General features: G+C 37.6%; 1 protein-coding gene across 1 annotated transcript; it reads left to right on the top strand.

Annotated features, from left to right (window-relative positions):
- The first annotated feature begins 5,667 nt into the window (after positions 1-5,667).
- AVPR1A (arginine vasopressin receptor 1A) lies at positions 5,668-14,166 on the top strand. Its single transcript, XM_023225115.2, has 2 exons — positions 5,668-6,994; positions 9,250-14,166. The coding sequence occupies exons 1-2, from the start codon at positions 6,016-6,018 to the stop codon at positions 9,534-9,536; spliced, it is 1,266 nt and encodes a 421-aa protein (XP_023080883.1). The 5' UTR covers positions 5,668-6,015; the 3' UTR covers positions 9,537-14,166.
- The last annotated feature ends 10,430 nt before the right edge of the window (positions 14,167-24,596 follow it).

The following is a 24,596-nucleotide window of genomic DNA, read 5'->3' as shown; positions in this document are numbered from 1 at the left end:
GAGTCTTGATGATCATCAAATTTAGGCAGGATAGCAAAACTGCTGACCGTGAAGATGCAGAACACCCAAATGAGTATGAATTCATTAGGAGCAAAAGTCTTAAACTCAACCATTTAAATGATTTTAAATTTTAAAAAGCCATTTAAACTAAACCATGTAATTTTAAAAGCAAACTGATTTTCTGAACATATAAATAATACTGATTTTAGAAACGGTTTTCTCTGGAGTGATTTTTCTACTAATACTGTAATGGCTGACTTAGGAATGAATTTGTTTGTTTTAAGAAGTGATGAGATTCTAATATTTCATCAACAAACATCAGAATACTTAAGATTTTGTTGAACATGGTAGCCTCTTTTTAATGTCCTAGCTCTACACTCATACATGTAAGCCCGTATTAGCAGATAAGAAAATAAAACTGCATGTCAGACAAAATGCTGTTCTCACTTTTTAATTTTACCCTATAGAGTAAATAGTATAATGAAGACCTGATGTTTTTTCATGCTTGACTTGCAGCACTTTTTAGAATCCAGTACACTCTCACTCTCCTCTTTGTGTGTGTGTGTGTGTGTGTGTATGATGTAGTTAAAGAATCTCATTCCCTGGATAACTTTTAAAGCCACATATACACTTACCTGACCAGATTCCCAAGACAGAAGAAAGACTAGGACCATTTAAGTCCCTTCCAAATATAAACACTGACCCTCCTTTTTTCAGGGGAATACTGTAGAGATTTAAGTGCTGCTCAAAGGCGGCTACTCAAGAACTCTTCCCTAATTTATCCAGTCACTAAGCACTGTCTGAATTTTACATTCATTCAGTACTCGAAAGTAAGTTTCTATTACAACATTTGTTAACTCATTCCACAAAGATGTGTTAAGTGCTTTCCGTGTGTGGGAGGCATTAGGGTATGGAGGGAAGAGCCCAGGCCTTGTCTTCAAATGGTCCTATATGTGAATCCTGGCTCAGCCTTGTGGTTAAGTTGCTTAACCTCTGTAATCCTTGTTTTATTCATCTGTAAATGGGATAATAACTGTGTCCTTATACACAGTTAATAGTAAATATTAAAGATTATATTAAATAATGAATATAAAGCCTTTTGCTCATGAAATAAGAACTTAATCAATGTGTAACCCAGGGCTCCTGGGTTTTTGGGTATGCACTGTAAAAAGTACCCATTTGTAACAACAACTTGAGTTCATGTTGTCTCAGAAAGTTCCAGGAAGAAGCTCAGCCCCAGCAAAACAAAAACTGGTCATATCCAGAGATGCCTGATTGGAGATGAACTTTGGCAAACTCTCCTCATTATCATACTAAAAACCCCACCCGAGGAGGAGCTTATTTGTCATTTTCTAAACATGCCAGTATTTGGAAGCATGATCTGCATCTGTGCTGCCTTTAATCCACCTCTACATACAATGACTCAGCTAACCAGCCCAATAAAAGCCCTGTTTTCACCATTGTTAGGGGAGACACTGCTTTGGGAACTATCCCTGGCATCCTCCTTACTCATTGCATAATATCTCCTTGTTAAATCCTTCTTGGTGCTGTGGTCATTGGACTATCATGCACTATGCCATTGACTTTACCTATTGTATAGGTAACAAATGTTGGTAAATGTTCATATTATCTATTATTATTGTCACTAGTGTCATTGTTATTACTACTTCTACTGTGATTGTGCTATATTTGGTTTACCAAAGAGAAAACCAAAAATATGTAATAACCAGTGAAGATCCTACAGGATCTCCTAGTCTTTGTGAACCCAAAAATATCTGAGACAGGTCTCAATCAATTTAGAAAGTTTATTTTTGCTAAGGCTAAGGACACTCCCATGACACAACCTAATGAAGTCTTGATGACTTGTCTCCAAGGTGGTCGGGGTACAGCTTTGTTTTATCCATTTTAGGGAGACATAAGACATCAACTAATATATGTAAGATGTACATTGGTTCAATGTGGAAATGTGGGACAACTCAAAGCGGGGGCTTTCAGGTCATAGGTAGATAACAGACAAACAGTTGCATTCTTTCGAGTCTTTGATTAGTCTTTCACTGAGAAGATAATTTACATGTGAAGAGGGTAAAGGAATAGTCACTTATGCCTTCATCTGGCTCAGTGAATCTGCATTTTTGCTTAAACAATAGGGCAGAGGAAGCAATCAAATATGCAAAGAAACACAAAAAGTGGCTCAGCAGTCAAAGACAGGTTTATTTTGGAGAATAAACCTGAAAGGGGCTTCTGGCAAATTTCAGTCAGGAGCATTGTCTCTTACAGACTAAGAGTCATTTATTGGTTTTAGGGTAAGAGAACTTATCACCGGCGTGGAATGTTTCTGTATAAGGGAGAAGTCAATTGCAGGATTGGAATGTATCTGGTTGGAGGGGAGGTTATCTTGGGGCTGACATGTCTCTGGTCAGGGAGGGGTTTGGAATGTTTCTGGTCAGAGATGTCATTTGTGAGTTATGGTCACTCTGGCTTTGGCCATTAGGCTGATACCCTTTGGATTTAGGTGGTTTTTGAACAAAATGAACTTTAAAATGGCAGTACTTGTCCAAGATGGTGATGCTCCTGCTCTGTCACTTTGTCCTGTGACATGTTCATCACCATTCCATGGGGAAAGTAAAAGAATGCAGGGTTTCCATGGTAAAATAACCTTGGAAAACATTGATGAACAAGGTTAAGTAAGTTTCTTTTCTGAAGTTTCTCAGGTCCTTTTTATGTATAAATCACCAGGAGAGGGTGGGATGCATACACAGTACTTCTCCAACATACTTAACTATGAAACTCTTCTCATTGCACGTATGTAAATTGGGAATATGTTGCTTTAATTGGAAGGGAAAATGTTAATAGCAGGTAATATGCAGGTAATATGGAGGATTTACATGTATGAAAAAAAATGTTTTGAACATTGATAAAATGCCAGAAATTTAAACAACCATTTATATGATCCTTGCAGCAACTGCATTGTGTTTAATCACTAAGATTTTACAGATGAAGAATTTGAAACTTGAAGATGAAAACATAGTCTTACAGCTAGTAAGTGAAGGAGATAGCTGCTTCCATGAATTGAAGTACTTCTCAAATATCTAGAATTACAAAATGAGAGAAAAGAAGATTGGTAAATGAAAGAGAATGATTATTCCAGGATATGTAAGAACAACTTCCTTATTTTTTTCATTATTTCACCCCTAAAATCTGTTAACTGAAATCTACAAAGAGAAGGAAAAGGTAAATCTTAATAACACAAAAAGTAAAGAGAAAATATAAATTGCTCTAAGAAAAAGCACAAGGTGCCATATAAAATATTGTTTGTGGTGGTTTCTTTTTCATATTTTAAAACCACAGTTATTTTACTCTCTATGGGGTAATTTTAATAGCAGGTCCAGTGAGGCACATGAGTAGTGAGTCTATATTGTAATAGTCCTGCTTTCCTTTGTATATAGAACCAGTTAAATTAAGTAAAAAACATGTTTAAAACTATATGGCTTTAAAAAAAGGGACTGGTTCTACCATCTGCAGTGAACATTTTTTTCCTGCTTTCTAGGCCCCATGACATCCAGCACAACCAGTGAGAGACAGATAGATGGATGATAGATAGATAGATAGATAGATAGATAGATAGATAGATGATTGATAGTTGATAGAATGCTCAGATGCATACACATACACATACATCTATGTATCAGGCATATATACATTTAATATATATGGATAATTGGTACTGTTGTCACTGAACAATAATATCTTCCAACTGTATCCACCAACATAACCTGAGAGGTTATTTTTATAAATTGGATAATTGGATACAGTTTTATGATTGGATCAGATTGTCTGACACAGATGATTTCCTGAGAGGCCACCCCACCTATCTCCTGGAATAAGAACCTCCACAGAGATTTTGGTGAGCCTGTATTACAGATTTCCTCTCCTGAAAAAACACTAAAAGTGTGTAGGGCCAAGAGCCACAAAATCACTAGGTTGTGGCCAACAGACCACTTTTGCAATACCCAGACACTAGATTCCATCAACATTCTTTCTCATCAGGAGCACTAATAGTGTAATTTGTGACTTAAAAGAAGGTCAATTCTCTGTGTCAGTGATTATTACCTAATTGCTTGAAGGATTTTTTCCAGACAGGTGGTCTGGAGTCCTTTTACCTATTACCTTCCATCCCTGAACCATTTCAATCTTCTGCCTTCTGGATATCTTGGAGAAAATGAACCAATACAAACACAGATTTCAGTTTTTAGAGCATTTCCCCCATACAGAACATTGTCTTACATGATCTTCCCGATGACCTCATCAACAGGAAAGGCAGGTCCTTTCATTCCCATTTATAAGACGCACAGACCCAGGATTATCTAGCCACAGGAAGCAGGACTCCAGATTTCAAGGCCAGCATCTTAACGTGACAACCTTGGTAACTGCATGAATGAACTGGACAGTAAAGAGGAATTATTACTGAGAACTGCAATGAATAAAATCTTTTGCATTTTTTGCCTGCGTTTCACAGAGGGAGATATTTTTCTGAGAAAATCAAATTTATACCACGGCCACAATAGAAACGTTCTGACCAACAAAGTCAGGCTCCTACGTCTACACAGTAGGTAGAATCTTCCTTTCTTGTAAAATTGCCTGAAAACAGCTCCCCCTTTCTGTCCTTCGAGGCATATATTCACCAACATTAAAACCAGAGCTGAGGGAGATAGCTTTTCTGCCTCCCCCTGGCCCCTGCAGAGGGGCTCCAGCTGTTCAGAGTAAGGGATTAATAGGTAGATGGTGGTTTCTCCTCCTTCCCAGGGTCTCTTTCCTCTCTTGAGATTTCCTCTTCCTCACTTCTGAGCGCAGGAGCCTGGCGGGTTTTCTGTCCCTTGCCCTGGACAGCACTGCCTCGGTGGCCGCTGTCCGGCAGCTGATCTTTGTCCACCCAAAAAGATGTCCCCATGACTCAGTAGTAACCAGACGGTGTCCGCGGACTACTGCGGCCAAATTTCCGCCATCCCCGCTGTGGGAATCAGGCTTTTCCTGCAGAAACTCCCAGGAATCTAGAGAAAACTCCCTAAGTCCCTAGTCTCCACAGAGAAAACCAGGAGACACGCCCCCGCAAACCCCGCTGTTGAATACAGGCACAGCAGCCACGGGGGCTGCAAAGTGACGAGTGCGTTCTTGCCGTAGCAAACACAGGGTAATAAATACGAGTGGGGAGAAATGTTTGCCCCGGGAAAATTTGCCTCGGGAATAAAATTTGCCAGACTAGCTGCACGGGTGAGCTCGGTGAGAAGGAAGAAACCCGGACCGGAGGAGGTGAGGTGGAGAGCCAGGTTCAGGTGCAGGAGCTAGAGCGCCGGTGCATGCACTGGAGGTTTCCAGGTACCGCGCTTAGCGTGCCTGTTGAAGTCAAATGCATGGTTAAGGAGGCTAGCGAGGAAGGCTAGTGAGAGAAGTTTGTGGAAAAGGCTACGAACCCAGAAAAGGCATGACGCGTCCAGTTGTCCAAGTTTTGGGAAGGGAAGGGCGGGAAAGCGCCACGATCCCGCCTACTGTGCGGAGGAATCTGCGAGTCTCCCAGCTCCACCCCCTCAACAGTGATGCAAAGAGGACAAACACCGACGTAGGGAGAAGAAAAAAAAAAAAAAACTCTAGGGAGCGGGAGTAGGCAACCAGCAGTCTTCCGCCAATAGGGCGAGAGGGAGCGCGTCCCGAGGAAACAAGCACCGCGTAAATACTCGAGTTGGGAGCCCAGTGCTTCCGGAAGCTCGAGCTCACCTTCCCGACTCCGCCGAAGTTGAAAAAAAGGCAGAGCAGGGAGAGGGGCCGGCTCACCCTGCTGAGAGCTGCTCAGTGGGCAGGCGAGACGCTGCTGCGGGAGACGCCCACTGGAGGGATCGCAGAGCAGGCAAGCGGCGAGCGCGCCAAGGACAGTGCGCTTCGGACGAGGAGCCCAAGTCCTCCGAGGCGGGAGGAAGCGGCCCTCGAGGGCTGGGGCTCCGAAGAGGGCCAAGTAGGCGCTGCATGGACAGCATGCGTTTCTCCGCCGGTCCTGACGCGGGGCCCTCGGGCAACTCCAGCTCATGGTGGCCTCTGGCCACCGGCGCTGGCAACAAGAGCCGGGATGCCGAAGCCCTCGGGGAAGGCAACGGCCCGCCGAGGGACGTGCGCAACGAGGAGCTGGCCAAGCTGGAGATCGCCGTGCTAGCGGTGACTTTCGCGGTGGCCGTACTGGGCAACAGCAGCGTGCTGCTGGCTCTGCACCGGACGCAGCGCAAGACGTCCCGCATGCACCTCTTCATCCGACACCTCAGCCTGGCCGACCTGGCCGTGGCCTTCTTCCAGGTACTGCCGCAAATGTGCTGGGACATCACCTACCGCTTCCGCGGCCCCGACTGGCTGTGCCGCGTGGTGAAGCACCTGCAGGTGTTTGGCATGTTAGCGTCGGCCTACATGCTGGTAGTCATGACAGCCGACCGCTACATCGCCGTGTGCCACCCGCTCAAGACTCTGCAACAGCCCGCGCGCCGCTCGCGCCTCATGATCGCGGCCGCCTGGGTGCTGAGCTTCGTGCTGAGCATGCCGCAGTACTTCGTCTTCTCCATGATCGAGGTGAACAATGTCACCAAGGCCCGCGACTGCTGGGCCACCTTCATCCAGCCCTGGGGTTCTCGTGCCTACGTGACCTGGATGACGGGTGGCATCTTCGTGGCGCCCGTGGTCATCTTGGGTACCTGCTACGGCTTCATCTGCTACAACATCTGGCGCAACGTCCGCGGGAAGACGGCGTCGCGCCAGAGCAAGGGTGCAGAGCAAGCGGGTGCCGCCTTCCAAAAGGGGTTCCTGCTTGCACCGTGTGTCAGCAGCGTGAAGTCCATTTCCCGGGCCAAGATCCGCACGGTGAAGATGACTTTTGTGATCGTGACGGCTTACATCGTCTGCTGGGCGCCTTTCTTCATCATCCAGATGTGGTCTGTCTGGGATCCCAAGTCCGTCTGGACCGGTACGTGACGTGAAAATAGAGGAAAGTGCAGGGATAGGAGTGTGTTGTTTGTGCGTGCGTGTGTGTGTGTGTGTGTGAGAGAGAGAGAGAGAGAGAGTTAGAGAAAGAGAGAGGGAGAGAATCTAGCAATTTTCTTCATAGTATCTTCCAGGGCAGTAGTTTTTAAACTTCTGTGTGTATGTAAGAATCGCACCTTGGAGGAACACTGTTAAAAAAAAAAAAAAAAAAAAAAAAAAGCAAATTCCTGGATTCCCCATGCAAACATTCTAATTAAGAATGTCTGGAATGGGGCTCAGGACTCTGCATTTGTAGTGTACAGTGATCCTAAGACAATTCCAGAAGCTGTGTCCTAGAGTCAGCCAGGCAACTACAAAGCCAAATACTGACTTTCTACCAAATCACTAGCTACTGTATTAACACCATTTCAAGTCTGTTGGATTCAGGAAAATGCCTCACTATCACAACTGCTTTTCGTTGGATTGTGAAAAGTATTACAATTAATTTTAAAAATGTGTAGAAATGCCTCAGAGGCAAGGATAGAAGCAGACATATATTTCTAAAGAAAGCTGGAGAAAAATTATTTAGAAAGTAATTCCAATTTGGCATTTAGCTAATAAGGTTCCTTTCTTGTTATAATCTGTTTATTTTTTTCTAACAACGATTACTTTAACACTTTTTTCTCGGTATTTCAAAGCAGGATTATTGATAAACTAAATTCGTTAGACTGATTCATTAGTCTTTCACCACTAGTTTGACCACACAGCTCTACACCTCTCCACACAACTCTTACAGTAGTTTACTGGAAATGTTCTCTACACCTACTATTGTGTTTGATTTTAATTCCTTCTCAAACTAAAAAAACTAACTTCACAGTGACTTGCAAAAAAATTATATAATTTTGCATCTTGAAAATATTTTCTTCTAGTAAAGACAAAAACTTAAACTAAATAAATTCCAATGCTTGTTGGAACTCAAACCAAATAAATTCAGTGGTACAGTTGTTACCAGAATGTTTCTGGTAACAGGAAATAGGCATCTAGGAGTAGCTGTCTCCTTTTGCTTTTTGGAATTGAAGTAGGGGAGGTATGTAATATGCTTTGGAAGTTATATTTGCAAATAGAACATTTCAGTATAGATTTAACTTAAATATTCTTACAGACTATAATACCAGCGATAATGAAAAATACACTATAAACACTTTATTTTTTGTTTACTATTTCTTATCTTGCTTGATCTTAGAAGCCTCTTAACATTGTTAAATAAAGAAATTCAGTCTAATTATTGCTTTAGCAGGATTTACACACAAGTAATAAAAACTTCACTTGTGCATAGATATGTTGGTGATTTTCATTCTTTGTGAACACCATCTTACGATGGCTCCTGCTCACCTTTGATGGCAGCATCTTAGCACTCAGTATGATTAAATAATAACCTGTAATTGTTTTCTGGCATAACAAGAGTGAGAAGATCCAACTTTATATTTAATAATCAAGGAAAAGTCCGTGTTCATTGATTATTCTTATTTTTAGAAAAGGTATGTTATCAGCACAGTAGCTCCACTGTGAAAGGTTATAATATTTATGCAGTTTACCAGTGCTAATTATCATAAAATATTTTAGAATCCTGTTGGAATTTCCTAATTCTGCTGTTCTTCTTAACATAATTTGTTTGAACCACAGTCACAGACGGTTTTCTTTTAAAATCAAACCAAATTTCTAACCAGAGAAAAACAACTAAAGCTTATATCATTCAGGGACTTCTTCTATGCAGTTTTCATATTACAAGAATATTTAAAACTACTAAACTCGATCCCTAATGCAATATTTTTTCCTGAGTTATTAGGATAAATACAATTTGGTATATATGGTTATTATGGACCCTTAAAATTTCATTAAAATCGTAGCCATTCTGTAACTGCACTGTCATTAGCACATGCTAGTTCGAGTATCGAAGATAGAGATTTTTTCAATGAATTATTTAATAGTCTTAACCTCATAAAATTCCCACTCATTCTATTTAAATATTTTGATAGTGTTTTAAAATACTTAAATTAATTTTAAGGCATCTTGCTTACAAAAATATTTCATAGTCAAGCAATTTTCAAACACTCCCCATTTCCCTGATTGATAAACAAAATAGTTCACTTTCTATGCTAATCCAGAAGGTTTTCCTTTTTAATTAGTTAATAGAAAAATGAGTTCATCTAGGGCTCAGTTACTTACATTACATAATTTCCCTTTATATTTTTCATGCAGAATCGGAAAACCCTACCATCACCATCACGGCATTACTGGGTTCCTTGAATAGCTGCTGTAATCCCTGGATATACATGTTTTTTAGTGGCCATCTCCTTCAAGACTGTGTTCAAAGCTTCCCATGCTGCCAAAACATTAAGGAAAAATTCAACAAAGAAGATACTGACAGTATGAGCAGAAGACAGACTTTTTATTCGAACAATCGAAGCCCAACAAACAGTACGGGTATGTGGAAGGACTCGCCTAAATCTTCCAAGTCCATCAAATTCGTTCCTGTTTCAACTTGAGCCTTGTGTTCATGCAACTTAACTTTTGTGATTGACTTTTTGGCCCATTAGATGAATTGAGCTAGAAATCACAAGAACAAATGCACTTTACTGATATAACCATAAATCAATTCATTGGGTACAAGACTGTGTTTCTAGTTGCATTTTCACATTGCTACCAAAAACTAGACATTATTTTGTATGGAATATTAATGAAAACATGCTGTACTAAAATATGCAGGTCTAATTCCCAGAAATATAACAGAAGTTACATTTTTAAAGGAAAAATCGTAACCACCCTAGCTTTATATTTTGTTGTTGGTTTCTTTTATTTTCATTTCTAACATCATAAGTAAGACTTGATTAGTTTAAAAGTCATATAATGTATGGCACTATTTCTGAACAAAGAGCGCTCTTCATCAGCCTTAGTATTCAGAGAAAACTTCAGAGAAATTATGTTTTCATCCAATAAAATTAATTTTTGCATCAGAAAATGCAGCCTTAAACGGTGTCCTGGAGATGGGATGGCACCTCCTAGGGGTACAAGTGCCTGGTGCATAATGAGCTCCTGCTCATTATGGCCAGTTCAAAGTTCTATTAGAAGCTATCAATCACCTCGCATTTCAAAATGGTAACTTTACAACTGGCAGTGGCCTCCTTTCAGTTCCTCACATATTATTGGTAAAGAAAAGCATGATAACTGAGATGCTGAAGGTAAGAGGAAATGTTGACTGGCCAAAAATATCTTTTTTCCCCCACTGCGAGGTTGTTTTAGTCAGATTTGTATGAGGAAAGCCAAATTTTATTAAAAGAGTAGAAAATGATTGCTCAAGGTACCAAATTTTATTAAAAGAGTAGACAAGGACTTTCTCTTGGACATTGTACACGTATTTTGATCTGTGTTACAAGGGTATCCTGTGCTATGCTGAATATTAACAAGATGATTATCTTCATGTTTGGGGAATTCAGATTCATAATATGAGTATCCTAAAGAGTGACTCAGGATATAAAGTGTCCCAACATGTTTAATTAAAAATAGCTTTGTCTTTGCAATCTCTCACTCATCTAACAATTGCAAAGCAGAGATGAGACAGGGTTGGGACATGGGTGACAGATGGAAAGAGAACTGTTCTGTGCTCAGACTGGCTTTGTTCATTATTAAATCCACGACTTTAGGCAAGTTTCTTAACACATATAAAGCCTCTGTTTCCTTGACTTACCATGGGGTTGATAACACTTACCTCACAGGGTTGTTGAGAGGACTAAATGAAATCAAATATGTTAAAAGAGCTTCAGAAATAGTAAAGTACTATACACATGCTAGCAGTTGCTTTTATTATAGCCTTGGGATCTCCAAAATTGCACAGATGTTTTCCAGTTTATTTTTTATTAACTAGAATTGGTTCTTTTCATGGCTGGGATATAAAATCCTAAAATTTAAATATAGATCTGCTGATTCATTGAACAATATTTTCAGTGACCACTCAGCTTGACTTCTCCTGCCTGATTAAAGTTTTCCAATTTAAAGACAGAACTTGCTTTTCTTTGAATGCAGGTAGATCAAAACCACCCAGAAGCCTCAGTGTTTTCCATTTTTAAACAGAGATCAATTACACTACTTTGCTATTGTTATTACATTTTTCACTAATGGAACTCAGTGATTTTTTTCCTAGCTATTTTGTCTGGCTGCTTGATCATGCAATGATTTGAGGATACATCATAAATATTTTGCATCCTTGAGAGGAAGTAATAGTTATAGTTGCTTTTTTTTTTTTTTTTTTTTTTTTGAAACAGAGTCTTGCTGTGTTGCCAGGCTGGAGTGCAGTGGCGTGATCTCGGCTCACTGCAACCTCCGTCTCCCGGTTCAAGCAATTCTCCTGCCTCAGCCTCTCTAGTAGCTGGGACTATATGAGGGTGCCACCATGCCCGGCTAATTTTTATATTTTTAGTAGAGATAGGGTTTCACCATGTTGGCCAGCATGATTTTAATAGTATTATTGAGTTTCTTTTTTACCTTTGTAGATAAGAAAATGAGAACTGGATAGCACTGTGAGAACCTGGAAGCAAAAACTTTACTCCTCTTCATTCTCCTGCCTTTCGAAATTCTCAGCCCTTAGGCTCCCTAATACAGATATGCCTAAAATCATGTTTCCAAATGCTTTATAGAGATTATAAACCTAGGGGCTCCCTAGGTTTTCAAATTCTTTCTAAAAATAATAAATATGTCTCTTAAAGGGTACTGTCCAATATAAGCCATAACTAAATTAATTAATTCATTATTTGAGTTAGAGTAGCATCGTAGTAAACTGGCACTCTAAGACTGTCAGTCCTTTTGACAACTCTTTGATAGTTCAAAAACTAAAGCCTTTTGCTTTGGAACTAAGATGAACCCATTTTTTTCTAAATCCATTTCCAAAGTAAGAACCTCAGAACCTATAGATCTCACTTCAAAATGTTGATGTGTACCCCCAAGCAAAACAATTCAATATGAATGTTATTTCTGAGAACAACTCTCACAAAAAGTGCATATCACCCTACCCAATTGTATTTTCTCCTTTTAAATGTATTGGGAGATGAGATAGTAGAAAATGGGCTGGGGAGACATGAGATCTGGGTGCTAGTTCTGCACTAGGCAAATATGTGGTCTTATTCTCTGCGGTTTAGGCTGAGAAGTTTCATCTGTCTGGTTGCTAAATTTTCTCAATGTTACATACCCAGAAGTGGAATTCACATATCTCAAAACAATGTTTCAAATTGGAAGGAACCTACCTGCTTGTCTGTTTCAGAAGAAGAGAAACTGAAAAAGTATTCTGGGAAGAGAAGTTTTCCTTTTCTTGACCAAAGAGAAGACCTGAGATATGATGCCAAATGACAGCTTACAGTCAAGAAAAAAATGTGTTGCAGTACCTTATTTTATTTTTCACAGTTAACAGTGGGAAGATCCTGCAAGTATACAATTTTAATGCCTCTATGTGGGTATTAGGAATGTGATACATTAAAAATGTCCAACAATAAGGATTAACTAGTCAATTGGGCATTTGATGAGTACTAACTGATGATGGTAAAGAAACAATTTAGAGTGCATTATTAAGTGCTTAATGGGTTAAATTTGGAGCATGTATTTTAAAGTGTAAAACTACTTGGCTTTTATTTCATTTGGAACACAATTGTGAAGGAAATCAGTGAAATTCTTGGGTTAATTATATACTTGTTTTACATATAGAATTTCCATCATCATCAAAGAAGTCTTATGCCATGATTGAGGGAAGGGTATGGTTTTAGAGAAAAAAACACTAAGCAGTCTTAATAATACACAGGACTCTGCCAAGCTTATTACAGTTTCTAGAATGGACAACCACTAATAATTAAGAAACCCAACTTTCATCTGTTATTACACAAGAAACCCAATTAGATTAAAGTTTGATGTTTTCAGACTCTAAAGCCTGTTTTTGTAAGTTAATTAGACTTTTGGAGTGTTAAATTATGACTTCAGAGTTTGTCTCTACCTAAAATTTAGTTAGATGACAACTAGGGAGAAATTAAACCTAATGCTTCACCCCAAATATCAGAGATTAGACAAACCCATGTTAATTGGGGCCTTATGGATATTCATATTGGAGGCAATAGGTTTATTCAGAGTAAGCCCAGGACAGGGCTGTCTGGGATGCTAGTTCAGGAAATGCAGAAGCAGCCACTGTATCCCTGCCCACCCCCTCCATCCAGCCCTTTTAGTACCACTCAGTATCATTGACAACATTTGGAATCATAAGTAACATAGGACAGTAAGTATTAGAAAATGATTCTCAATTAGAATTGGACCTCAGCCAATTTGAGTCAAAATTTAAGAACTATTCAGAAGAAAGTTTCTTTCTTTTGAGTGCCTAAGATAGTGTAAATGGTTTGAATCACACAAATTTTATGATTCCATTGTATACACAAGCATTTTAAGAATATTGTTTTAACATAATAATTAGGCACACTAAGTTATCGTGAATGAAAATGTATGTGTGACCTGTAGTATGTCATATACTATTATGGCTAAACATTAAATGCCACTTTTTTCTTTTTTAGTTTTATGTATTTGTGTATGTATATACCCACATTTTTACATTGATTTATGTTCTAAATAATAATTAAAACAAAGTATTATAGAATGAATGAAATCTTTTTGTGTTCCAGGGTCAAATTATTAATAACAAATTCAGAAAAGAAAATCTGAGGATAAATCTGATATAAAAACCAGAATAATTATTATTAATACAAAATAATTAATATTTTCACATATGAAGGTAGTTGTCTTCATACTACAGGATTTCTGACTTGAATATATCCTATAATGCTTTAATTCATTACCATAACAAATGTACTAAGAATTAATGTTGCATCTTTAGTATTCCATTTTTTGGAACTGTTTTTCAAATGTTCTATATCTCCTAGCTTATGATGCTATGTAAAATAATTTCAGTGTGTTTTTTCCTGGGGCAATTGAATGATTCTTGTTTTGAATGGGTGTTAAAATGTTTTGTGATAGTATCTAATATTTGATCCTTGACAGAAAAAATGGCTTGTGGTATTATATTGAAAAAACTATTGTATTTTTTCCTCAGTTTTACTGTGTGTTGGCTTGTTTCTATAAATAAAAATAAGTTTTACATTTGTTTGAAATAATTCTTTTACAACTTAGTTTGACAGTGAAATATATTTCAAGTTAATTATTTTGACTTTGAAAAACTAAAGACTGGTTTTACAGTTGGTAGCTATTGATAGGTTGATATTTGAGCACAAAAATGTTTGTGCTTTAGTGACCATAGCAAGAATAAGTGAAATTTGTAACCGCCCTTTCAATAAATTATAATTAAGGAATCAAATCAATTTTGCTATAGTCTGTATTTAGACAAACAAAATGATTGAGGTTAGCAGAGGTCATGTTTATCATTCAGCCCTAAAAAACATCATCTACGTGCATTTATTTCTTAACGTTGGTAAGGCTGACTTCTGGGGCCTAAAGATTACAAATATTCCCATTTAATAGTCTTCAAAATTAGAATCATTTCCCAGTAGACTAATAAGTTTAAATTATATTAACTTTATAACTTATATTGTCTAACTTTTTTTTTTTTCTTTTGCAAGTTGAATCTTAATAGCACAAACTAAAAGGTTTATTTTGGGTTTGGCTTAAACCATAGAAGCAGGGAATGCCCAGAATGGAAGAAAGAGAATTTGAAGTATCTATTTTAAAATACCACTGTTATTTCAAAAGACTTATAAGTGCCTGAAAATAAACAATATTTCTACCAAAGCACATTTTCATGAAGTCCTATGGATCAGGTAAAACTAAAATAATAGTTTCATTGTACACCAGAAGAGACCCATAAAGAAATTCATAAAGAAACATTTTTAATGCCAGTCATATAAAAAATGTTCAATTAATGGAATTAATGTAGATATTCTAGATCCATATATATATACACACACATGTATATAGTAATCCATATATGGTGTTATAAAATACTGTGAATGTTTACAATAAATGTTTACAATATAAAGCTTTAATTACAAGAAGCAGTAATGTACAGCGTCAAAAGTACTGGAAGTCTGGTATTTCCACCATCTATTGGCAAATGATCTTAGGAAAGTCACTTTAATGCATCTGGGAGGCCGAGGCGGGCAGACCATGATGTCAGGAGTTCGAGACCAGCCTGGCCAACATGATGAAACACTGTCTGTACTAAAAACACAAAATTAGCCGGGTGTGGTGGCGGGCACCTGTAGTCCCAGCTACTTGGGAGGCTGAGGCAGGAGAATTGCTTGAACCCAGGAGGCAGAGGTTGCAGTGAGCTGAGATCATACCACTGCACTCCAGCCTGGGTGACAGGGCAAGACTCCATCTCAGAAAAAAAAAAAAAAAAAAAAAATCAATCATCTTGGTTGGAAAAAAAAAAAAAAAGGATTTACAGATTCAAGTCCAAACTTAATCCTAATAGAAAGGCTTTGTCACTACCAGAGTAATGGCCACTTGTCCTTTGGCACAACACAGTGGGACTTCAGCAGAACTTATAGTATATGTCTATAACCCCCCAATGCCTGCCAAAAGGTCCAGCTTTTATGGTTCACCAAAGCATCCATGTTTTTACTGCAACCCCATCCCATAAGCTTGTGTCACATAAGTAGCTACAGCCTGGAAGGATGTCCCTTGACTGTACCTCTCTGTGCTCACTCTTTCCTTTAATTTTCAAGTAAAGTAGTTTTAGCCTCATCTCATTCAGTGTGCCAAGTCTGTGCCTATCCTTAGATCTTAAAGGAATCCTGAGGATTATTATGAATTCCCGCTTCTGTTGCTGTCCATCTCCAGCTCATTAGCCTACTTCTCATGACTACTTTTTCTTCACTAGTTCCCTGACCACATTTCTGACTTGTGTAATGGGGTTTTCCTGAAGGTTAGAGGGTCATTTGGGAGCTTAGATTATGCCTCCAAAGAGACAGGGATTCATATTCACTATGCTGAAGTCCATGAACAGCCCTTCTAAGGGGGATTAGTCTCTGCTCATCCTTCTCTTTATAACCTTGCTGGCTGTCATCTTGCCTAGGTTTCCCCTCTCCACCAAGACCCCAAACCCTTGGTTTTCCTCCTGCCAGATATGAACATTTCTCCTACATTTCTATGTAGAACAATTTAGCTTTTTGTTGTCTAAAACACTCTCACTTAGACTATGTATTTCAAAACAGTGTACTATCCTTAAGATGTTTTTTCTAAGCAAAAGAGCCATTCTCATCCCAAAATGAATGTTGTCTTTTTCTTAGATCAAAGAGTTCTAACTACATTGAGCTTTTAAAGAACCTTTTTAAAAATTGTATTTTATACTAGTTGTGAAACATATAAGGGTACCTAATAAACATATAAGGGTACCTAATAATTCAGATTTTTGCCCTTTTAATGTATCTGTTTAAATCTTATACAGTCGATATTTGTCCATGTTGAACTGCCCTCCATTCCCATAGGCACAAGTAACAAGATCATCTCAAGATGGTCTACCAGTCTTGCCATCAATTCGTGTTGGGGTGGTCTCCCTCAGTACTTCAGATGGAAACCAGTCTCAGGTGACTGGTTTTTCTATTTATCTTGATTATTGTACATGTTCTTCATGTTGATTTGCAAATTCTGTAACATTCTTTTCCACACAGTCAAGCACAAGCAAATGCACAGGCGAACGTGTTACATTATATTAATAATATCCACTGTGTCCTTAATGTCCTAGTCCAGATCTTTGCTCCAGCTTTCCTAATTATATTTTATTATATTTCAGTGCCATATAAGATAGATTCAACAACATCTCTACAATATTTTAAAACAAATCAAAATAGTTTTTAAAAATCCTGCCATAACTAGTCTTTCATCTGGGTCAGATGCTAGCTAAAACCTCTTCCAGAAACATTTACATCCCTCTTCACTCCATATTCTTTATACCAACTCCATTTCCCAGCTGTGACTCAGCTTTTAGGCAATAGAACCAATTTGTTGCAAAGGAACAGGGCTCTTTCACAATCTGAATATGAGTAATGTGTCTTGCTCCTTGGGTCCTGTAGTTTGTGAGAAAAACAGGGCCCAATCCACATCCCGGAACATGTAAGAAATGTTTACTCCTCAGGAGCTCTTGAAAGGAAAAGAACAGTCCATCAATATTGAAAGCCTTTTGAAAACCCAAAGGAGCCAATGTATTCAGATATAACAAAGAACTTGGATAAGATTCTTATCTAACTCCAATTTTTCAAAAGAACTGGAACATAAACTACAAAAATTTGAGGGATATTTTAACTGGTAATTATCCTTCAATTGCTTCAAATGGTATTTTAGAAATGGCATTTACTACTGTATCAAATAATCTACTCCATCCCTGACTCAAAGCAGTGCAGATAAATGATTAAGCTGCATAAGATGAGAAGAGGGATCCCAATGACAACAACAGAAGAGGAAACTATGCCATTTGGAAGTTCTTTGAAAATATGCATAAATGTCTTTTTTTTTTTGCATCTATTTTAATTTACATTTAATATGGTGAAGAATTCTTGAGAAACTTCAATAAGATTATAGTTTAGACAACTATAAAAATTAGTTTTCAGAGAATTCTTTAAATGACTTACCCTGCCTAGGCAAAACTCGTAATTTCCTTAAGCAAATACTTAAAATTGTTCAGTAAAGACAACTTTCAGAGAAATCTTTAATTTATAGTCAATTACACACATAGTATGGGAATGAATGCTTTGAGTAGGTGAATAAGGAATTATTTTGATGTCAAACATGGGCTAAAAATTTCAGAGTTCATTTGTTCTAAACCACTCACTGCTTTTTCTGTTTCTGTTATGGGAGTTGTTCAAGTCTGTGCTTTCCAAGGCCTTTGTGTTTCAATTGACATTCCAGGGAGATAAGCAACTTCAGGATCTTTGGAAAACAAAATGTTAATATGATTTATATCTTCTTTAGGATGAGAAGCTTTAAAATTAGCCTTTACCATTTCAAATCTTTTTAATTAAATTTATCTGTAGAAAATAGAGGTATGTGACCAGCTTCAGTTTGGTAGTTCTATTGGTAAACGAGAGCTAAAGGGACACCTATCATTCATCAGATTTTACGAATTCGAATTTTTTTTTCCCGAATGTTTTAGGCTTAATTAGGTGTTATTTTCTTCTCTTATTTAAATGCAGAAAATGTGTCTCTGAACAACATTTCAGGAAGAGGGGAAAATAATTTCTCATCAGCTATAATTTCTTTAACCTTGGAAAGGGTCCCTATTTCCAGCCATCTTGTGCATGGCTTTTCCATTTGACTGTCCAGTTTGGGGCTGTGTTGGGGGAAGGGGGCAAGAGCTAAATGCAGATCCGTAAATTAGAATATTCAACTTCCTAGCATGAATATATTTTTCTCCTTCCCAGGAACTGGCTTCCAACATTGGTAAATCACCACTTTATGCTGGCCCATCTAGCCAAGTAATGCACCCCTTTTCCCAAGCTCATTAGCTTCTGCCCCAGCCTGGCTCCTGTCCATTTATACCTGGAGATCCACTCCTTCCCCTTGTCCTTTTAGCATTGCTTACACAGCTCTTATCAGCTCACTCTTCTTCAAATCCTGGTCCTTTAAAGTAGTGCTCCTTAAACTTTAATATGAAAATGACCTGGGGATCTTGCTCAAATGCAAATTTTGATTTCATGGATTCTGATTAAATAGGAGTGATAATGAAATTATGAAAGTCCAACAACCAACCTAACCTGAACTGATGGCAAGACTGCTGGTCTGTGCACCACACTTTTAGTAGAAAGGCCTTAGTGAGTCTTAGGGCCTTTTCCTGTATGGTGACGAAAAGCATCCCCTATTTTCAAGGTTTCATCTGAGAGCAGTGTCATATCTAGGATGTGTAGCCTCTGAAATAGCAAGGTAAAGTCAAATTGTACAATATGGTTACTTCCTGACAAGTGGTCTCTGAAGGTGCTGTTGTCTTTGCAATCTGCCCTTTGCAATAGACAAATCTGTTTGTCTTTGCAAATTGCCATTTGCAATCTGAGATCTGGTAGTTACCAGATCTCAGACCTAGAATGCAGAAAAAGAGAATGGACTGGAAAATCAAAGTTTAAAGTAAAAGTCTTTAGTAAAAACAGTCTATGATTTGATAAAGCAAAGGAAACACTGTCCTCCCTACCTAACTGCTCTATGGTCACAGCCTATATCATAATGACTAATTCTCCAATTATCTTGTCTCTAAGAGAAACACTCAAATGTCTTCCCCACAGGAAAGATAATTAAGCTCCCATAGCATCTGGGCATTATCTTCTCATGGTAGTGTCATTAATCTATTGAAAATGCTTTATTCTGATAACTGAACATCTTTATCTTTACTATGTTTTTACTTTTTATTCTTTTTCATCTTATTTTTTTCTTATTTTAACAATGTAATACATGCATATAATTTGAAAATCAGATGGCAGGTATTAAGATGATGAAAAATAATTTGTTTCCCAGAGATAACTACTCCCATACTTCTAAATAATATGAGATAAACATATTCTTAACTTTTGGATTCACTTAAGTCATTATTTGTTGCTTCCTATTATTATATTAAAAATTTGGCATACCTCCCTTCATCCTTCCTCTTTCACCCTCCCAAAACAGTTATACTAATATTTTAGCTAATGTAATAATCAGTGTTCTATTCCTTGTTCTAAAATCTACTTTGTGTAATGTTTACATAGCCAGCTGTGTTTTGCTTAATTTTTGCATTGTTTATCTTTTTTCTTCCTTTTAACCTATTTGTGTCTTTATAATGCATTTGTACTTTTACATCTAATATGTGTTTCTTGTATACAGCATATAATTGGGTCATTTTTTTATCTAGTATGATAATCTCTGTCTTTCAATTGGAAAGTATGGTTCATTTACATTTAATGTAACTATAAAATACTTGGAACAGGAGTGACATCAGCAAGATGGTGAGGTAGGACTTTCCAGTGCTCATCCCCTCAAGGAAGCATCAATTTGAGCAAAAACCTATGCAAGTAAATACCTTCACAAGTGCTAAGGAACCCAGATATGAGATTATAGCACCAGGATATAGCACAGAAATAAGACATTGAAGAGGGTAAGAAGGACAGTTTCACATTACCTGAGTCATCCATCTCCCAACCCCAAGCAGCACATTGTGGAAAGAGATAACTTCTGCATAGGAAAAGAAGAGGAAAATGCGCACAGGACTTTTCCTTGTACCCAAACACCAGGCCTGCCCCAGTAAAACTCAGCACTGAGTAGGCTACCATGACCCAAGGCTCCAGGCCTGCTACAAACCTAGGTTTTAGGGCTATTATAGGCCAACTCAATAAACTCAGTCTCTGGATCCACTTGAATACCAGGCCAACCCCCAGCTCCAGATTGGCCCCAGCAAATCTGGGCTTCTGAATGACCCTAGTGCCATGCTGGCCCTTACAGAATAAGGCTCTAAGCCAGTCCTGGGCACCCAGATTCCACACCTGCTTCAGTGCCAGGCTGGCCCCTGTGGCTCCAGCATCTACACTTCCAGAATATGAGGACTGGAGAGGCAGTATGCTGAAATGCCAGAAGCATGGGCTTTAGAGTCTTCATTAATTAATTGACACTTTCATTCAGTCAACAAACATTGATTGAACATCTACTGTCTGCCAAGTACTGAAATAATATCCTGTCTCTAAAACCTAAAAGATGTATAATCTAAAATAAATTGCATAGAGTTTTATTTTTCATATTTGCAAAATGGAGGTTTTAATACCTCTTCTATGACTTTGGTTGTGTGCAATCAATATGATCATGTATGCAAGTACCCACCACATATTATGCATTAAGTTGGCAGGGCTTAATACGTGGGGACTCTATGAACTCCCATTCATGAGGATCTCATAACCTGGTTTGATTATTTTCAAAACTCGTATATTTGAATTGCCTGGGAAGCATTTTGGAAAATATCATTTGATTCTGGTTTGTGGTGGAGTATAGTACTTTTTATAAATTCCTCAGGTGATTAAATGGTACATAGTGTTGAGATTCACTGGTCCAATGGTGAGACAGAAATGCAAATTTAGAAATCTCACAACAACGTCATGAAAATCCAAAACTGAATTAAGTAGACCAGCAAGAGGCCAGTACAAATAGTCTAAATGGAGGAGGTCTGACTCCTGTTGGGATATGACCCAAATCATAGTCTCAGTAAGGATAGGTCAAATTTGTGCTTGGTTTAGGTTGGATGGATGCATGGTTGATTCAGATTTGGCAGGTGAGGTTCAGGGATAGGTGTTCTTGAACATTTTTTTATACCTCCTGAATATCAAAGGAGATCTACAAAACTGTGTTTAGATACAAATTTTTAAGGAAAAAAATCACTGTGAATTCAAAAGAAAAATTAAATGGGTTTAAAACATTGCATTAAAATACCTAGAATGTTATATTCAATTACCCTCAAATTTTAAAAAATTACTTTTCATTCTTATTTCATTCATTATCATCATCAACCTATTAAGGAAACACCAAAATCATAAAAAACATTTTCTAAGTGTGCAGTCATATTGAAAACAAATGCAAATGCAACAGGTTTGTTCTCTTTTTTTCTTTTTCTTTTTTCTTTTTTGCTAGTACAACTGTTTTTAGTCAAGGAAACGAGATCTTAGTTTTAGATGAGATCTGACTCATGTGCCTTTAATTCCATGCATACTATCAAAACACCTTTTAATGAAATGCTGTAATTCAGAGTACAGTTCAGCTTCATAGCTCATCAAATTTGGGAAGAAGGCAATAGAAAAATAAAAGATGGCTAAATATGATTGTAGATATGTATGTTAACAGCATATATTTATCTTTTAACTTTATAATTTGGAGGCAGAAAATGAAAAATAGAATTTTATAAGCTTCATAAAATGAAAATTTATTTAATCTATTTGAAAAATAGCTGTTTTTCCAGATACCCACATGATCTGCAACTTTTAACCACACAACAATGAGGTCATAGGAAAAAAAAATGTTGGCATTCCAATATACCCAAAGAATATTGTTAAGTATACTTGCTGACTAAATATCTGGCATAAAGTATTTTTCCTTTTACATGGATTACCTGTTCTTTTTCATCTCGTTTGCAACTTAAATATAGCCTAATGGAACATTTTAGACATCTATAGATCTGTATATATTTTAGCCTTATATTTGTTCTGAGTAGATCAACGGGCCATATATGTGATACTGCCTTTCTGTTTCTTACAAATAATCTTTGGTCTTACATCTTCCCTCACAGCATATCTCAGGACTATACAGAAAAATTTCAGACAGGAAAGCTAATTAGGGATCATAGCCTTAACTTTTGCTGTATTTTTTAAAGAGTGCCAAGATAAATTTTTAATTTCTTTGTGGTCAATTCTATTCATCTTTATTTTGTGGCTTTTCCCATCAAACATTTAGGCTTAGAAGATTCTCCTTACTCCAAAAATTTGGTAATGGCTCCAATATGTCGTCTTTTATTCTTAACTTTTCAGTCTTTCCAACGTTAATACAGGAGCATGGAATACACTGAGAAACTAAATTAACTTTTTTTGTTCTGAATAAATAAGCAATTGTATCAGCACCATTTATTCCAATAATGGTTCTCTCCTTTATTGTTTGTTCAGGCCTCTTTATCATACAAAACTCACCTGAAATATGAAATAGAATATAAGTATGAACAATCTCTTCCATTTCATCTATTTGTCTATTTCTGTCTGTGTCAATAGCCTTGAAATACATGTCAGTATAGGAAAAACCTGGTATGCCTTCCTTTTAAAGATCCTATCCATTCTTGCCAAATTACTTTTTAGATGATCTTTATTTATTTCCACTTTGTTATCTATTAAATTATGGTAATACAAAAAAATGAAAACATTACTGAAATGAAAAAGTGAAATTCCCTGATCTTCCCCACCCTTACTTTCCCACTTCCTCCTCTCCTCAAATGTAACCACCGTTAACATTTTGGTATGCCCAGGTAAATTTTCAGACATTTGGTAAGGCTCAAAAATATTATCAGTGATAATTTTTGTTGTTGGAATTGTGTTAACACTACATATTAAGACAAATTTGCTTCTTATAAATATTGTCTTCTTATTTAAAAACATATTACAGGCCGGGTGTGGTGGCTCATGCCTATAATCCCAGCACTTTGGGAGGCCAAGGAGGGCAGATCACGAGGTCAGGAGATCAAGACTATCTGTACTAAAAATACAAAAAAAAAGAGCCGGATGTGGTGGCAGGCACCCGTAGTCCCAGCTACTCGGGAGACTGAGGCAGGAGAATGGCGTGAACCCAGGAGGCGGAGCTTGCAATGAGCCGAGATCTCGCCACTGCACTCCAGCCAGAGCCACAGAGTGAGACTCCATCTCAAAAAAAAAAAAAAAAAAAAAGTCTATTTACTTAAGCCTTATTATATACATCTCATTAAAACTTCATGACTTTATTTATATAGGTTCCAACATTTCGTATTGTTGATTTTTAGATAGTTTTTGTTCTTGTTAATATTGTGAAGGGATTTCTTTTTCTTTTTTCTTTTTTTTCTTTTTTCTTTTTTTGAGATGGAGTCTTGCTCTGTCGCCAGGCTGCAGTGCAGTGGTACAATCTCGGCTCACTGCAACCTCCGCCTCCTGGGTTCAAGTGATTCTCCTGCCTCAGTCTCCCAAGTAGCTGGGACTACAGGCACGTGCCACCACACCCAGCTAATTTTTGTATTTTTAGTAGGGATGGGGTTTCACCATTTTGGCCAGGATGGTCTCGATCTCTTGACCTTGTGATCCACCTGCCTTGACCTCCCAAAGTGCTGGGATTACAGGCGTGAGCTGTAATTTCTTTTTTAAAAATATATTATCTCTCTGATAACTGGTGCAAATAAATATTCTGTTTCTTCCCAGTATTTATTTTCTTTTATTGAGTTTAACAGCTTTTTACTTAACTACATTGGGTTTTTATACTATATAATCATATCGTGGGCACATTATGACAACTTGATATTCTCTATATTTGTAACTTTGTTTCTAATTCACATTTTTTATTGCTTTTTGAAAACTTTTAGAACGACACTAAACAGCAATGGTAATAACATACATTCTTATTAGTCCTAATGATAACCAGCCTGTCTCTAATTGCAGCATTTACTAGGAAATTGAAAGTCTTTGTTGAGAGGAAGAACAGTAGAGTGCTAGAAGTGAAGTCTCTGCAGCCTCATTGCTTAGTTCAAATCCTGGCTGTGATCTTCCTAGTGGTACAAGGTAAGGTATTGTTCTTCTACTCTCTAAGTCTCACTTTCCTCGTTTGTATAATGAGAGTAATAAGAGGTTCTACCTCTTATGGGTTTTGTGAGAATTAATGATATTTTATAAACACATATGAAGGTTTTGACACCTTAGTAGCTAGAATTAGTGTTTCATCAGTGCTTTTTAGACACCTTCAATATGCATTAATGGGTACCAGAACTGCCAGAATTGAAGCCAGAATTAGTGTTTTATCAATGCTTTTTAGATGTCTTCAACATGCACTAATGCATGCTACAACTGCCAGAA

The sequence above is a fragment of the Piliocolobus tephrosceles genome, chromosome 10 (genome assembly GCF_002776525.5).
Source record: "Piliocolobus tephrosceles isolate RC106 chromosome 10, ASM277652v3, whole genome shotgun sequence".
Classification (NCBI taxonomy): Eukaryota; Metazoa; Chordata; class Mammalia; order Primates; family Cercopithecidae; genus Piliocolobus; species Piliocolobus tephrosceles.
The sequence above is the reverse complement of the archived record's forward strand: the minus strand, read 5'-3'. Positions and strand labels throughout refer to the sequence as shown.

Coding starts and splice junctions, on each gene's coding strand:
- AVPR1A (XM_023225115.2), top strand. CDS start 6,016: ATGGACAGCATGCGTTTCTCCGCCGGTCCTGACGCGGGGCCCTCGGGC. Junction 6,995..9,249: donor TCCCAAGTCCGTCTGGACCG/GTACGTGACGTG, acceptor TTTTTCATGCAG/AATCGGAAAACCCTACCATC.